The 17,418-nt window shown below is 43.1% G+C and overlaps 1 protein-coding gene across 1 annotated transcript in view; it reads left to right on the top strand.

Moving 5' to 3' along the window:
- Positions 1–17,418, top strand: part of LOC147430004 (L-arabinokinase-like) — a 131,671-nt gene that overhangs the window by 102,708 nt on the left and 11,545 nt on the right. Inside the window, exons 17-24 of the mRNA XM_086496202.1 lie at positions 649–732; positions 833–949; positions 8,687–8,820; positions 8,895–8,976; positions 9,042–9,129; positions 9,623–9,666; positions 9,729–9,824; positions 9,906–9,982. Coding sequence (XP_086352328.1) covers positions 649–732; positions 833–949; positions 8,687–8,820; positions 8,895–8,976; positions 9,042–9,129; positions 9,623–9,666; positions 9,729–9,824; positions 9,906–9,982 — 722 coding nt within the window. The remainder of the gene's footprint in view (positions 1–648; positions 733–832; positions 950–8,686; positions 8,821–8,894; positions 8,977–9,041; positions 9,130–9,622; positions 9,667–9,728; positions 9,825–9,905; positions 9,983–17,418) is intronic.

A 17,418-nucleotide genomic window follows, 5' to 3' on the forward strand; every position in this document is an offset into this window, starting at 1 on the left:
CGGCTTTTGGCTTTTTGAAGACGTTCAATATAACATTTCATTTCTCTCTCTCTCTCTCTCCCCCCCCGCCCCCCCCCCCAAAAAAAAAAAATCCCCAGCATCCCCATCTGATAATTCAATTCAGATACTTGAAGTAGTCATGTTATGATGCTGCAGTATTCTAGATTCAGTTTCCTCTCTGCAATAGTGGGTGATTGCACCCACACATTAGGGCACACTATACTTGTTGAACATCATCCCTTAGTTGTAAGAGTGAAGCACAGAAATAACCAGACAATAGAAAGGGGTAAAAATGTTTTGACAGCTCGCTGATTGCAGGCTTGTATCCCACTCTGTTGCCTATGGAAACGGGCTTGGGATGCCCAATGCTTATTTTCTCTGAACCCATATTATTTAAACTGAGGAAACAAAGCTGTAGATTTTCTACATGTTCCAGAATTTGGATTACTTTTACGTACATTTTCAAAGCTTCTGTGTAATATCCTCTTTGTCTACCGAGTTGTAGGGTTGCAATAGAAGCCTGGAAGGCTTTTAGCACTATTGGGACATGCTTGAGCACACTTCTCATATACATGTTCACATTTGAATTTTCTATCCTTTTTTTTTTTGCTTGCACATAGGAGGCTAATGTAGCTCTTATGTTTGCAGGAAGATATTTATGTAAGCCGAGCTCCAGGCCGTTTAGATGTTATGGGGGGGATTGGTGACTATTCTGGAAGCTTGGTTCTGCAGGTATCATGTTCTTAAACAAGTTGTTATGAGACTACCATTGAATTATTTCTTCGCTGGTCCATTTCCAAGCAGACTTACAAACTAGTAATTTGCTATGCAGATGCCAATAGGAGAAGCATGCCATGTTGCTGTTCAATTAAGTCATCCTGGAAAGCAGCACCTATGGAAACATGCAATGGCTCGAAAAGGAAGTGACTTGGGACCAGTGATTCAAATTGTAGGTGTTTTGCTACTGCACATTGTTTATATCAACTGCAGATCATATGTGGATCTTTTGTGTGCGCGTTTTGTACTTGTATTGGAGAGTTTGAATTGAGTAGTACAAGCTGTCGTGATCTTATGTTTTGAATCCATCAAGTTGGTAACTTATGATGGTACACTTTTTAGTTCACCAAAATATAAAGACAAAGCAGCCCTTTTCAAGTTCTTTTGCATGGCCAAAAAGTGCAATTACATGACATTTACTAACTTAGATGGTTGCATGTTCGAGTGCCCACTTAATAAAATATTTGATGAGACACAACTTCTGTTGCCCTCTTCAAATGAACCGGATATGACTGCACTCAGCCCTAGAATGCGATAGTCAATAAAGTTTAAGGGAAAGTGTTAAGTGGGTATCCACCAAAGGAAGTACTGTCACCTCGAAAGAAGACTGCACCATTCAAGTCTTCTTGACATGCTTCCTCAATAATTCATTACGTGTGTTTACATTGGAATTGAAACTGAGAAGTAGTAGATGCCTCCGATGACGCTTGTGGACTATCTCAAGATGCTCAACAGTGCTTTGTGGGTGTCTGTCGACCATAAAGTTTTGTGATTTCATAGCACATGGGAGCTCCCACGTGAGAGATATGTGCGACTAGCACTCAAGTGGCCAGTGAGCATGGTACTTCATGTTGGTTTGCGTAGATATCATCTTGGTTTGAGATACATGGATTTAATATGGACAGGCTGCCCCCTTTTCCATATTCCTTGGATGCACCATTTCTCACCCTCACATTCAGAGATTTCCAGGATTATGAGACATGATCTCATTCAACTTGATACTAGAGTCTAGGACGACTTGGCCGTCTCCGTCACATGAGTTGGGGACAAAGATGGCTTATTATCAGGATCATCTCCTCCGCATACACATGATGGCTTTATCTCACGTCCCATGTCTATGGACACCCACCTATCTCATGGAATTAGATGTGTTATTGGTCAGCTACACACCTCATCTCATGAGTTGGAGATGGAGACTGGTCAATATAGAGGTAATACCCCCAGAGGAGAGATTATGCAAGGTTTGCTAGAGAGAGCCAGAGACAGAGGAGCACTATATTTGCCAATGGACAACATACTACGAGATCGGTGGGCGTTATAATTGCTTATGCAGAGAGGTCTTTCGCCTCTTATCCCGCACCATATACTATTATGATCAGAGGTGCCCAGGTTTGTTCTTGCTAGAGATCCGTAGACTCAGAGAGACTACCCTCAGGAGCGGAGGACCTACACATACAAAGGGAGATTACTACTTTTTACAAAGGCACGACTTGGGATGGCCCACACAGGTTACCTAGTCACACGCTCATTGGGGCATCCTTCTTGGTCGAGCCATCCAGCTTGGCTGCTCACAACTACCTAGGATGTGAGGACACGTCATAGATGAGCTCTACATCGGAGGCGATGGAGCATCGTAGAACGAAATAATTCTTCACACAAGGACATGGTTGTCACCTGAGAGGATCTAGGGAAGAAAATGGCTTTCTACAAAGACCATTTTTTGTCACAAACTTCTGACGTTTCAAGCCAGACTTGAGCCGACTTGCAGATCCCGGTCGAGAGGCCTAAACCCTAAGAGTAGAAGCAATAGAAGAAGCAGCAGTAGCAAAAGAAGTCTGACTAACTCACAAAGTCTTGCCGGGTGGCCTAAGTTTAAAAGAAGCTCCCACCAACTTATGGGACCCCGTCCGATGGGGCCCTAGTCACTAGGATAAAAATAAAGCAGCTATAGGGGACATTGAGGCCATACTGCAGAGACCCATGAGAGAGTTCATGGGATGATCACCATTGTATACTTTCTCCATTGTACACTTCATTAGCCCTCATGAGATTGTGCCCCTCCCCATATGTTTTGAAATGATGTGTGATGTACAGATATACGGTAATCGCGAACGATTACTCTTCTTTCAAGTCAGAAACTGACGTGTCAAGCCACTGAACACTTGAGCCGACTTGCAGATCTCGGCTGAGCGGCCTAAACCCTAAGAGTAGAACCAGCATAAGAAGTAGTAGCAGCAAAAGAAGTTTGACCAACTCACAAAGTGTTGCTGGGTGGCCTAAGTTTAAAAGAAGTTTCCACCAACTTATCGGACCCCGTCCGATGAAGCCCTAGTCACTAGGATTAAAAATAAGCAACAAACATGCACTAAAGCCTGGCGTGAAGAATTGATGGCGTGGCAGAGGTTGTACGGACGTGTGCGAAATGCGCTGACTGCTAATGCGCGTTTAGAATTGAATACTTTTCATGTATTGCTTTTGGATAGGCCCAGGGCCTCTAAAGATGACCCATGGCCTCTCACTCTAGTAGTCTACCCACGGGAGATGCAAAGCAGATCCATGGGAGTTGTACTATGTTGAAGCAATATAAAGAAATACCGAAAGGGGCCCCAGGGTTTGGGGCTAGTGCTCTCTTAAGGTAGAACTCCGCCACTCCCTGTCTCGTGTGTCGTGCATCTCTTTCGGTTCAATTGTTATTTGAAGTGCTTAAAAGTTTGTTCAGCTTGTTCTTTTCCGTTGGCACGTGGTGCGCGTCCCCTTACATTATCTCCACAACATCCATCATACAGCCGAGCTACATGGATGAGCATCTCACATGGGGTTCGATGTGCAATAGGTGTGGTATGTATTGTCGTCTTTGTGCAAGTGCTAGATTTGTGTCGTCTAGTGCATCGATACTTAGAGTCAGTGTCTGCTAAACTGGTTTATGGCTTATGTCTGATTTTGTAGGCGTAATCGAGGGCGATTACAATTCTTTCAAGAGGGGGGTATGTCATAAATTTTTGACGTGGCAAGCTAATGACATGGCAAAACTGTACAGACAATCGGGAATTGCGCTGACATGTTGACGTGGCAGCAATATGGATCTCCGCGTTTTGCATTGATATGCCACATGGCAGGCTCTACGGATTTCCGCTGGTTGTTTTTGGGCCAATTGCTTTTGAGTTAGCAGCTTTTCATGTAAGGGCCTTTACATAGAACCCAATGGCCTCTTTCCCTCAGTATGTTGACGAGCATCTGAGCGGAGAGGGCCCGCGGGAGTTGTAACTTTTGCTCAAGCATTAATATAAAAGAAATACCAAAAGGGGCGCCAGATTTTGGGGCCAACACCTCTGGGCAAGGAACTATGCCAGGCCGTTTCGACTCTCTAATTTAAAAGTGTGATAAAATTGTGAAGTATTTTAAGTGATTCTCTCGTGAGACTTGGGTATGGTTGTCACAAATTGATGACATGGCATGACCACCTAGGCTGGGACCTAATGACGTGGACAATCGTACGGATTTTCGCAGATTGCGTTGGCATGCTGGCTTGGCAGCAGTACGGATCTCCACATTTTGCGCTGACATGCCATGTGGTAGGCTGTACGTATTTTCCACGATTTTTGTTGGTTGCTTTTTGGTCTAGTACTTTTGAGTTAGAAGCTTTTCATGTAACTGCTTTTGATTTTGAGGCCAAGGGCCATTAAATAGACTACCCAAGGCCCCTCTTTCCCTTAGTGTAATTGCTTTTGAGTTTGAAGCTTTTTATGTAACTGCTTTTGATTTTGAGGCCAAGGGCCTTCAAAAAGAACCCAAGGCCCCTCTTTCCCTCAATGTGCTGACGAGCAACTGCCTGCGGGAGTTGTAACTTTTGCTCAAGCAATAATATAAAAAGAAATACCGAAAGGGGTGCCAGATTTTGGGGCCAATACCTCTGGTTCGTTCAAACTCTCTCGTCCATGGACAAACCGTAGGGTTTTGTTTGACAATGGTTGTACTCATAATTTTATTGACATTTCTCACCAGCATACTTCCAGTATCTATACAAGCAACTTTCGGCATGTCCATATGATCTTTGATAACGTCCTTGACATGTTCTCATTAGAAAATTACAATTAGGGAGATAATCTCTCCCATTGGACCGCTTCTCGCTAATGGATGCTCATAGCATATCATCTAGCACCTGATTAAATCATTCAGTGTCTCCATCTGTAGTACTGCTATTGAGTCGTGGACCCAATCGTTTAAAGACAGCCCTCGAGAAAGACTGTTGCATTGGGGATTACGATACTCACCCAATTGCTTGACAATCCATATAATCGATATAGATTGTCAGCAAACAACTTGGTTAACTCTGGAGTTTTAAGAGGGGACTTGGTTGGAATAAACTTATAGAGGTTAGTAAACCTTTCACCCATATCGAGTTATGACCTCGTATGGTGGTTGGTAGACCCACGAAAATCTACAAATATTTTGCCCTTCTTGTGACTAAAAAGCTTCATAAGCTCTCAAATGCATGAATTTGCATGCCGTTGCATATATGCCTATGCTAAACACTAGGGCCCATAACAACTAGTGTCCAAGCTTGCATGCCCATGATTGGAGTGGTGTGTACTTGGCAATGCGTGTCATAATAACTAATATCTAATTCTCATAAATGATTTTCTCATGTTAAACTGATCATTTAATATGGAGAAGTGCCAGGGGAGAAAAAGCTAGAATATTGGTTAAGCTGGCAGACCGGCCACAATAGGGATCCAAAGGGGGGGCCATCTGCAAAAGAGCAAGGTGCAACAATGGGCTTTAAAGACCCTAAGGTTCAGCCCATTAAGACTTCCAAAATGCTAAGGTTTTAAATTCAAAGGTTGTGTCCAAAGGTCAAATTGGATGCTTAGTGTGTGTGCCAAAAAGTCTTCAAAGAGTCCTACTTAGGAGGGGGGCAAGCCCTGGAAGTAGGGGATGAGAGAAAAACACACACACACACACACTCACAAGCTTCCCTTGCAGAAGGGGAAAGAGGGACACATGTCAGCTCCCTAGCCTAGATGTCCACAATGTGTTCTCGAATCCTATTGGATGGCCATGGAGGTGGACCAATGAGAATTAGGCTAGAGTAAATCTAGTTTAATTAATTTAAAAACACTTAATAAAAGAACCAATAAGAATTAAGCTCTCTAGAAGACTATTGGACAGTCTCCCAAGGGGTCCAATGAGCATTCAGCAGCCCAATGGCTTGCCTCATTCCTGTTGGCCAGGAGACAAAGGGGTCCAGTGAGAGTTTAGTTGCATTAATTAATTATCCAAAGCTCTCACAAAAGGGGAAAGGGGGACACATGTCAGAAGGCTATCACTTATGCTCTTGAAATTTCATTGGCTAAGCCTGGCATGGACCAATGGGGTGTTAGGATGGGCAAATAGCAAGAGGGGTCGACCAAGAGAGAGAGGGGGCTGATTTTCTGAAGGCATTATTACATACACACACAGACTAGTCCATGTGGAGTAAGAAGACTCTCTCTCTCTCTCTCTCTCTCTCTCTCTCTCTCTCTCTCTCTCTCTCTCTCCCCTTATCAAGCTTTAATGGAAAGCTTATCACCTACTCCAAGCTTGTGAAAAGGGAGGCCTACACCAACAACTCTTGGCTTTGTGATGCAAATCCAACCAAGAGCCAAGCTCCAATGCATGCTCATCTCCTCTACCATGCTAATTACTAAGCTAAGCTATGCTAATATGAGTGATTATGTGAGGAGATGTATATCTTTCTCGTAAGACTACTCCTTCCTTTCAATCTACTCTTATACCCGGCTAGCTCTCACCATCTTCGAAGGTGTGTGAGGTCTTGGGTCTGAGACCGTGAGGGAATTGATGTTGTGTTTGATAAGTGTTTTGCTTAGTGCTTGAAGTTTCCATCTTCATTGCACTAGCTAGTATTGAAGGAACACAAAGAATTGTATTGTAAAATGTCTCTCTTGATGGGAGAAACCATAATACAAAGCCTTTTGGAGGAGGACCGGCTCCATGTAAATCTGGTCCTCAACTGTTTTCAATAGCTTAATTTCTGTCTCTCCACCCAAGCACTCTTGTTATTCTCATTAGGAATATATTCTTATAAAATGCTCACTATGTTCATGCTATTTTCCGCTACACACAATTTACTAGGCCATTAAATGTTACAATGCGCATGGCTAAGTTGATACTCATAGCATACATGAAACTTTGAGGGAATAGATGTGTAAATAACTATTGCAAAAAGAACTAAATACTTACCACTTTGAACCGTAGATTCATAAGAGGCTATATGGAACAATTACTCGGTAGCCTTGCTAAAACATTTGAATGTGAACATGAAGCACATCTAGACGCCATTCTAGGCATGACGTGGTTCTATAGCAAGATAGCTTCTCTATTAGTAAATTATGCATCTCATACTATCTTTTTTGAGCTTGATGATGTGTATCATGTGGTCGAGGGTTCTACATCCTTCGGGACCACCGATTCTCCTGTAAACTTTATTTCAGCAAAAGAGTTTGATACATCGTATCATGATCCTAATGTTGAAGTCTCGGTCTGTGTTGTCAAAGATTCCATCGTTGTTTTTCTTTTCATTGTCATTCCATAAGTTAAAATGTTAGTCAAATGTTGATGAGCTTTCGTCTGAGCATGATGTTCCTTTGTGTGATAATGATGCTATTGTTAAGGGATATTTACATCCTTTTTTGAAAGAGTTTGCTGATGTGTTTCCATCTGATTTACCAAATGGGCTTCCAGGGTCTCATGGGCTCAACCTTGATCACAAGATAGAGCTTTTACCTAGTAGCATGCTGTGTCTCGGCAACCAGCCTGAAAGAGGAATATGAGACGCTAGGCAGCTACAAGCCTATCTTGCGAAAGGTTTTATTGAGCCTAGTAAGTCTCCGTGGTTCTCTCTTGTTCTTCTCGCTAAAATGGATGGTGGTATGCGTTTCTGCGTAGATTACAAGGGTCTTGACAAGGTCACCGTTAAGAATAAATATTTGTTGCCTAGGATGAATGACCTCATGGATCAACTCTCGGGTGTGAGATATTTCACTGAGATCGATCATTGGTCTAGTTACCATCAAATACATATACATCCGCATGATGTCGTGAAAACCGTGTTTTGTACATGGTATGGACATTACTAATTCTGGGTCTTGCCTTTTGGATTGATCAACGCTCCCGCAACTTTTTAGCAAATGATGAAGACCTCTTTTGTCCGTGTGTGGAAATTGTGTGGTTGTGTTCCTCGATGACATACTTATTTACAGTGAGACACTCTAGGAACATTTGCAACACCTTCGGCTTGTCGTACGTATTTTACGACGAGAGAAGTTGTATGCAAAACAATTTAAGTGTGCGTTTTTCTGCACGGAGTTGTTGTATCTCGGTCATGTCATCTTGGTTGATGACATCTGCATTGATCCCAAAAAGGTACCAGTGGTCCTACAATTGTCCCCACCACTTTTTTGTGCTTGGTTAGCCTTGCCAAAGGAATTGTGATTTCTCTTATTTTTGCTACGAACTTGCAATCAAGGATTTTAGAGGCTGTGTGTTATGGGTTTTAGGGTTCAGGTTTTTGCGTCGAGGTAAAAGACAACTGATGATTGTGTCTGTCTGGCCAATTATTGACACACTCTCTCTAGAAAGATGGTCGATTCTTAACTCTTAGTCAAGATTAAATTTCTGTCACTTGATCATTCCAGTTCTCGGACATTCATGCATTGCTTTATCCTATGCACCAATTCTGTTTCCTTATTTCATTTCTGGTAACTACTTTAAAGCCACAACTGTCTTCTATCAAATGCGAAACAATGATTAGTATCAAATATGCTGAGAGCTATTGCAACCAAGAAGTTTACAGTAAATAAAGAAAGAAATTAGATCGTTTCTCTCTGTGCATGATGGCTGGCGATTGCAGGTTTCCCTTGGTGCAGAGCTTTGCAACAGGGCTCCAACTTTTGACATGGACATTGAGGATTTTTTAGATGCTCAAGGAAAACCAATCACCTATGAAGCAGCGAGAGCTTTTTTCGGAAGGGACCCTTCACAAAAGTAGGGCTTTTTATGCTACTTGAAACTTTGATGATACAAAAATTGGAAAATTTTGAAGAGTCCCCTCTTCACAGGTGGGCAGCGTATGTTGCTGGAACAATACTTGTCCTTATGCGAGAAAAAGGGGTTAAATTTCAGGACGGCATAAGCATACTGGTAAGGTAATTTCCTCTGAACATCTTGGGTAAATGCCGCAGCCGGATTTATGTGTTCATGCACAGGTGTCTTCTGCTGTCCCTGAAGGTAAAGGAGTGTCTTCTTCTGCAGCTGTGGAGGTTGCAACCATGTCTGCCTTAATTGCAGCCTATGGTAGGTCTGACATATTTTTATATTCAACTGCTAAACAAATCTTGTGCATCTTGTTCCTTTTTCTGCTGGAGGAAAAACATACCTGACTAAGTACTGGAAAAATGTGTGGAAAAGTAATGATACGAGGGATCATTCTTTCCATGGGATTTCTACATAGAAGCCATTCCTGTAGAATTTAAGAATACCAGTCAACAAAATGCAGGCAGCAGCATCCAAGGATCTGAGATTTAGAAAGAAACTTATTTGAGGGAGTTGCTCATAATTTGTAATCTCCATCATTTTTTTTCCTTTGTAAATCTCTCTGTCATAAGTCTTGAGGAGGGCCTCTTAAGGTTTTACTTGCCTTAAAATCTAGTAGTTGCAAAGCTAAAATACATGTGCAAAAACTTGCCTGATTTGCTACTAACATAGAAGCGTGCAAATTATCGTATGTACAGTTTGTAGGAAAAAAAATTTATTGCGTTATATGAGGTCTATCTGCTTGTGATTTCAGGTTTAAATATTTCCCCAACAGAAACTGCTGTTCTATGCCAAAAGGTTGGTTCAATCTTCAGTCTAAAAGTTCGCTGTGCTGGTCTCTCAAAGCTATTTTCTTGCAGGTAGAAAATCATGTAGTTGGTGCACCCTGTGGGGTGATGGATCAAATGGCCTCAGCTTGTGGGGAAGCTTACAAGTTACTTGCAATGGTTTGCCAGGTATGTCATGTGCATTGTTGTTTGATCATTTATTAGATATTTGCTCCAATATATTCAAGAGGTTATGTTATTTTTGTGTAGCCTGCTGAAGTTAAAGAGCACGTCAACATCCCCACACACATACGTTTCTGGGGGATTGATTCAGGCATTAGGCACAGGTAATTAACTGCCCATAATTTTTTATAAAATCTCAAGTTTGGCTGGTTTCCCACTGCAAAACATGAGTATCATGAAATTTTGATAGGAGGTCTGGTTGGAATCTTATGGTTTTGATGAGAGTATGGACTACACAATACCGAGTCTTGGTTTTATGTGATTATTTCTTTTTACTAGCTACATGGGGCTTCAAATTGGAATGTGACCAAACTTGGGCATTGATACCCTTGTTGGATTGGTTGGGGAAGCAAGGAAATTTCTTATCGATTCTTCTCTATTTCTGACACTATCACTTATGAGAGACTTCGGATTGGAACTTTTGAGACGGCTAGCTTGGGATAGCTGGTAGCTGGCATTGGCCATCTCTCTCCAGTATGGTCACTTTGGATTAATAACTACTGTATGGTACTGCAATCTGCAAACCCTTAATCACCTTAGTACAAAACAATTGATGAACTGAACTGAAGTAAGGTAGAGAGAGGAGATGAGGGAGTAGCATGCTCCTGCTCGACACAGATCGGTGGCCACTGCCGAAGACCCTGATCACTGAAAGAAGGGAGCAACTTGAGTAGGAGGCTATATACAAAACCATTCCAAAGGAGAATGCCACCTCCAATATCCCTCAACATCAAATCATGGCAAGAGCAATTCAATCATTGGATCAACAAGTGTTTAAGTTTGAACTAAAGGAATCTTTAGATAAGAGAAAGCCTCAACAATAAGATGAAGTCAGACCAGCTGTCTAAAATTTTGGGAATATACCAAAATTCAAGAAAGGGGAGCAGGATGTAGTTGATGGGAACCTATCCCTGGAGGAGATAGTCTACATAGAAGTCACTTTTATGAGTTACCTTATGGAATCACCAACAATAAATTTAAGCACAATAGTAAGCTTTCAATGTTAGATCTTCTTCTTCACAATGTAATGTGCTCTTCCGCTTCCTCTCTAGGGCGGAGATTATAAAAACTAGGTACTAAGAAGTATCACAAAAAGCCTGCACCTTTTCAAACTCTCTTCATCGATACACACTTTTTTTCTTTTTTTTTTTTGTAAATCTTTTTGATGGAATTTACAAGTGGGAAACCTCAAAGCGAGGAAAACCCACGAAAAATAAGAGATACAAAAAGTGGAGCACCATGAGGCTATGAGGGCTAGAAACATTCAAAGTAAATCCTATAAGCATCAAGAGTGATGTCCCCAGCATCATAAGCGAAATGCAGCGTTTGACCAAGCAACAATTTGAAATAAGGAAGCGGGTCAGCAATAGTGCCTTGAAACATTAAAGACTTCAGGTGGTGCCAAATGGCCCACAGACACATATGTGTCTGCTGATGCCCCCAAACAGCACGCAAACAATCTGATAATCAGCCACCCATGGAATTCAAAGGAAATGAGAATTTAAAGAGCCTACACCCCCCCCCCCCCTTTCTCAGCTGCACAGCCACGCTCCTGCTCAACACAGATCGGAGGCCATTGTCGAAGCCCTTGGGTATTTCTCATAAATTTAAACACAATAGTAAGCTTCCAATTCTTCCACTTCCTCCCTCGGTGGGTTTCCACTGGAGAGTTCTAAATCTCCAAAAAGGAACTAGGTACTTGAGAGTGACCCCAAAAGCCTGTTCCTTTTTAAACTCATACTCCCATCGATATGCACACATATACCTAAAAGCACACACTCAATCTGATAATCAGCCACCCATAGAATTCAAAGGAAATGAGAATTAAAAAGATGCTGATTCCCTATTTTTATCTCTCTGACCTCCCTCTAATGTAGCCCCAGGGGCACTGTGCTCGCAAGGTTGCCTGGGGTATTGAGTGTTGCAGAAAAATCTGTACAAGTGATTGGTGCGTGATGTGAGTACCTTGGACCATTCCAGTTTCATGTAGTGAAATGTACTCACACCGAGAATGGGGATAATGGCACACTAGAATGAATGATGACCAATGTACATGACTGAGAACTTAATTGGAAATGTAACAACTAAAATACACACAAGAAGTGAAATCTGATCTCAATACACAGCAAGGACCAAGGTGAGGGGTTTTGGGGTTTCTATATTTAGACTGGAAGCGCAATTGATTATTGCGTATCTCCGTCGACTCATATAATTTCTCCCTGGTGGTCCCTACCAAACTCCGATGGCAAGGATCTTTCAAGCCACATTGTAACTTTCTCTATGTGGATTCTCTCCTCTCTTTAGAGGGTGCTGATTTTCTCTCTTCACCTGAATTTTGTTGTTCTCTCTCTCGAGAATAGTTTCCTGTCTCTAGAAAAGTGTAGTTTTATAGTAGGATACCAATGTCGTGCTCTCTATTGTGGTGCTCCTTAGTGCCGTATGCAAGAAACCTCACTCCATAGCACAAACTTGTAAGCGCCCCATGAGACTAAGAGGGCTTATTCGTGGTTCAATACTTAAAGAACTTATCAAAATATGAATCACAACACAAGAAAGAGACAAGAGACAGAATGACGATTGAAGATGCGCAAACCCCCCCAAAGAAAATATATTTCTGCTCAATCCAAGTGTCACAAACTGTTGACATGTCAAGCCACTGAAGAACAGAGCCAACTTGTAGATCCCGGTTGAGAAGCCTAAACCCTAGAAGCATCAGAAGAAGCAAAAGAAGTTACCACCAACTTATGGTACCCCGTCCGATGGGGCCCAAGTGCCACAAAGACAATAAATAAAGTTGGACCCACACACACACACAGAAGCGTTAAAAACTAATGATGTGGCAGCTGTACGGACAGCCTAGAATTTACGCTGACATGATGATGTGGCAGCAATACGGATTCCCGCGTTTTGGGTTGGCAAGTGCTGACATGGCCGGTGTACGGATTTTCGTAATTCACGCTAGCAGCTTTTTGGGCTCAACGCTTTTGGGCGTGATGCTTTTGAGTTTGTAGCTTTTCATGTAATTGCTTTTCATGGGCCAAGGGCCTTTAAATATGAGCCAAGGGCTCATTCTCTGGCATGCTTCCTGGAGAAGGAACATAGTCTGGAGTACCAGCGTCGTACCTAGCTCAAGCAATATAAAGAAATACCGAAAGGGGCGCCAACGTTTGGAGCGAGTTCTCTCTCTTGGCGTGGAACTCTGTCACTCCCCGTCGTCTCGTGTGTCGTGCACTCTCTTTCAATTTAGTTGAAGTACTTAAAGTTGTTCAGTATGTTCTTTTCCATTGGCACGTGGTGCCCGTCCGCGTGACATTTGTATAGAGCTTCAGGCGTGTGCTTTTCTGAAAGCATGCGGGTCCTACCAAAGAGGAGACAGAGCAAGATGGAACTTCCAAAGTTTATTGGAAATCTATATAAAGAAACTTCGTGTCCCAACCCCGGACTTATTAGAAAGCATACCGGTCCTACCAAAGAGCAAACAGAGCAAACAGAGAAAGGTGGCTCTTCCAAAGTTTACTAGAAATTTTAGTAAAGAATCTTCGTGTCCTACTCCCAGACTTATTAGCCACTCCCACCCTTACTTCATCGCACATGGGGCGTGCTCCCGTCTTCATCACTCTGTCTTACAGGGCTTAAGCCATAAAGATCACTTGCAGAGAAGGATCAAAACTTTTTTTTCGAGTTGCTGTTTTTTTAAAAGGTAGTGCCATGAAGTGATGGAAGAAATGGGACTTGCCAAGCTTTCAAGAAAAAATTTTGCCAGAAGTTACATGCCTTCAGACATCTTCCTTCAGAGTGCAGCTTCTGGCAAAGTAGGGTATCTTAAAATGCTTGCCATGCAAACCCTAGCAGATTACAACTTGCAGTCTTTGGACATCTTTCAACAGGTGTCTCTTCTCGAGCTGATAACCTTGGTGGTCTAGTGTGATTGCTATGTCTTGGGACTACCATCACCGCCACAGGGACATTGTCTGTCCAAGAGCTTATGGACCATGCTGCGGTTGGCTACAACCTTATGGAAGAAATCTAACCCTAGTCTTGGTGCAAGTTTCAAGATGGAAATCTAGTTGTCTTTTCGAGCTCGACTGATGTCGAGATTGCTTTTTAAGTTTGAATTTTGTTTGAGAACTTGTTTGGAATTTGTTTGAAATGGATGGTATTTGTTTTAAACCTGTATTGGTGCCGATTTGAATTGTTTCTCTGGTTTTAATGCTAGTTTCAATGATTGGTGATTTTACTCCTTGGTGGAGGAGTGAGAAATGATGTTTCTTGGTCCTCATCATGTCAATGGCTCTCTTTACCATCTCAGTGGTAAAGAAGGTGTTGGTAGGTGGGCATGGCTCTGTAGGATCTGGAAGGGGTCCTGTCCAGGAACCGTATATAACGATGAGGCATACTGGCCCCCACATCAGGAGAAGCAATCACTGGGGGAGGGGAGTGCTCATGAAAGAATCGCCATGGAGCTTGCCTTAAAGAAAACCGGTAAATTTACACAAGTTTTAGTGTAATTACTGGCAAAAGCTCCAAATTTAGACTTGAAAGCCAGGAGAATTGTGCGCATGCTGTTAAGGTGATATGGTGAAGAAACTCTGACGTAGTAGCAATAGCTGCTCCACTGATGGGCCCCCTAGCACATTGCTGAACAGCTGATACAAGTCTCGCTCCATCTGGGCCAAGTAAGCTCGTTTCTTCCATCGCACAAGGCGCAAGGAAGCAATCCGACTCCTAAAAGAAGATCCCTCTAAAGCTGGGCTCTCATCTCTCTACACTCCTTATCATACCAACTATTCTAAGGCATGCTCCCAGAATATCGCCTCCGACCTGGCTGAGTGTGTGGGTATGTCTCTGATGCTGCACAATGAAGTGTCTCAGTCAATAAAGTGGTGCACTCCTCCACTAAGAGGCCAGGAAGAGTTGTGTATAGACGGCTATAGATCTCCTCTATATAAACCGAGTCAATCTCTGGTGTAAATGTATAACGGGTATGTGACCTGCCTCCTGATGTTTGTGCTGTACTATACTAAAATGAAATAGACAATGTCAAAAGTGCATGATTCACTGCTACGCCCACTGGTCTGGCTCCCACTATGAAATATTGAATAAGGAATAAAGCTCGGTTGTGCCATAACATAGTCCACTGTACTGGCCCCCTGTCTGTGTGGAAAGCATGTGAAACCGACTGCTCTAGGAAATTGCTATAAGCCATTAAGTATGGCTAGCCCATGTGCAGCGGTCATCTCCGTGAGGTATCTCCCATACTCCGTGTGCTCTCTGTCATGTGAGCATGTGTCAAGCCCCAACTCACCCACATCCAGTTCTCTAAGCATCTCATCTGAAGTGTTGTAGAAGACTGTCTGAGAGTTTCCCATTTGGGCATTGAAGTCCCCTAGGAGGATGTTATCACCATCCCCATCATCTAGTATAGAGAAAGGCGACGGTCCTCTGGATGCAGCATATACTGACGTACTGGGAGGGAAGTAACTTATGGCAATGTATAGAAATCGGCCTGTGTCAGCTCTTAGCCTCACCCACATGTATCTAGCATGATCATCTCTCCGTACAGTATGTAGTAGTGGCTGTAACTCTTCCCTAAATAGCACTACTACACCTCTTGAACCTCTACTCCCATGCTCAGATCTCGTGACTGTCTTGTGGGCTGTCTCCCATCTGTATCCCACCACATGTGGCATAAGCTATCCAGGGGCTTGATGAGTCTCTAAAAAGAAAGCAATGTCCCTGTCTCTGAAACTGTCCTCAAAGGCACCAACGTCCAACCTCATAGATCCATTACAATTCCAAGTAGCCATCTTCATTGTGGTCCCATAGGTCTCACACCGTCATGTAGAGCGCCGCTCTACAATCACCACCCGACCATCTCTATAAAAGGCCATCTTTCCCTTCTCCCTTGCCGCCGTAATCTCTGGCATTACCTCTCTCATATGCGCAAGCTGTGTGAGAGAGTGAGATCATCACCGAGGAAAATACCTGTCTTCTTGAGAGTAGGCCTCTTTCTCAAGAATTCCTTCTTCTCTTCCAAGGAGGGGAAGTGTAGTATGAGAGCTCTCCCTTTTGAAGATTCTCCCGGGCCATCACTCTTCTGCCACTCTCCATACCTTTGTGTGTGAAGGCTTTTCGACCCCATCATGGATGTGAGGCTTGTGACCTCTTTTTCTGTAACAAACTGCTGACGTGTCGACCTACTGGAGAACGGAGCTACCGGCCGAGGGGCTTAAACCCTAGAAGAAGCAGAAGCAGGAACAAATTTCTGAAAATTGTGTAGCTGCTGAGGACGTGGCATATTTCTGAAAATTGTGCTGGCATCATAATGTGCAAGCTGTACGGAATTCCACGTTTTGCGCTGGTTGATGACGTGGCAGACTGTACGGATTTCCGTAAATTATGCTGGCAGCTTTTGGCTTTGCTTTTTGGACCAGAAGCTTTTGAGTTTTGAAGGCTTTTCATTGTAAGTGCTTTTCAGGCCAAGGAGTTTTGAAGGCTTTTCATTGTAAGTACCTGTCTTCTTGAGAGTAGGCCTCTTTCTCAAGAATTCCTTCTTCTCTTCCAAGGAGGGGAAGTGTAGTATGAGAGCTCTCCCTTTTGAAGATTCTCCCGGGCCATCACTCTTCTGCCACTCTCCATACCTTTGTGTGTGAAGGCTTTTCGACCCCATCATGGATGTGAGGCTTGTGACCTCTTTTTCTGTAACAAACTGCTGACGTGTCGACCTACTGGAGAACGGAGCTGCCGGCCGAGGGGCCTAAACCCTAGAAGAAGCAGAAGCAGGAACAAATTTCTGAAAATTGTGTAGCTGCTGAGGACGTGGCATATTTCTGAAAATTGTGCTGGCATCATAATGTGCAAGCTGTACGGAATTCCACGTTTTGCGCTGGTTGATGACGTGGCAGACTGTACGGATTTCCGTAAATTATGCTGGCAGCTTTTGGCTTTGCTTTTTGGACCAGAAGCTTTTGAGTTTTGAAGGCTTTTCATTGTAAGTGCTTTTTAGGCCAAGGGTCTTTAAATATGACGTCAAGGCTCATTCTCTGGCATGCTTCCTGGAGAAGGTGCAGAGTCTGGAGTACTGGCTTGTATTGTGTTGATGCAATATAAAGAAATACCGAGAGGGGCGCCAAGGTTTGGGGCCAATACTCTCTGGGTGGAATTCCGCCGCTCCGTGTCGCCTATCGTCTCTCTCTTTCAATTTAGTTGTTATTGAAGTGCTAAAAGTCTGTTCAGTCTGTTCTTTTCTATTGGCACGTGGTGCCCGTCTTGTGATAGTGGTATCAGAGCATCAGGCATGTGCTTTTTTGAAAGCATACCGATCCCACAAAAGAGCGGACATAGCAAACCAGAGACTCTCTAGAATTGATTCGAGGTATTTTTGTCCTCCAACTCGGACTTAGTAGCTACTCTCACCCTTACTTCATCGCGCATCGGGCGCACTCCCGTCTTCACCGCTCATGTCTTACAGGGCATAAGCCATTAAGATCACTTGCAAGAGAAGGATCCAAGATTTGTTTCAAGTCATTGTTTTCCTCAA

Source organism: Adiantum capillus-veneris, chromosome 22 (assembly GCF_014529385.1).
Source record: "Adiantum capillus-veneris isolate H3 chromosome 22, ASM1452938v2, whole genome shotgun sequence".
Lineage (NCBI taxonomy): Eukaryota > Viridiplantae > Streptophyta > Polypodiopsida > Polypodiales > Pteridaceae > Adiantum > Adiantum capillus-veneris.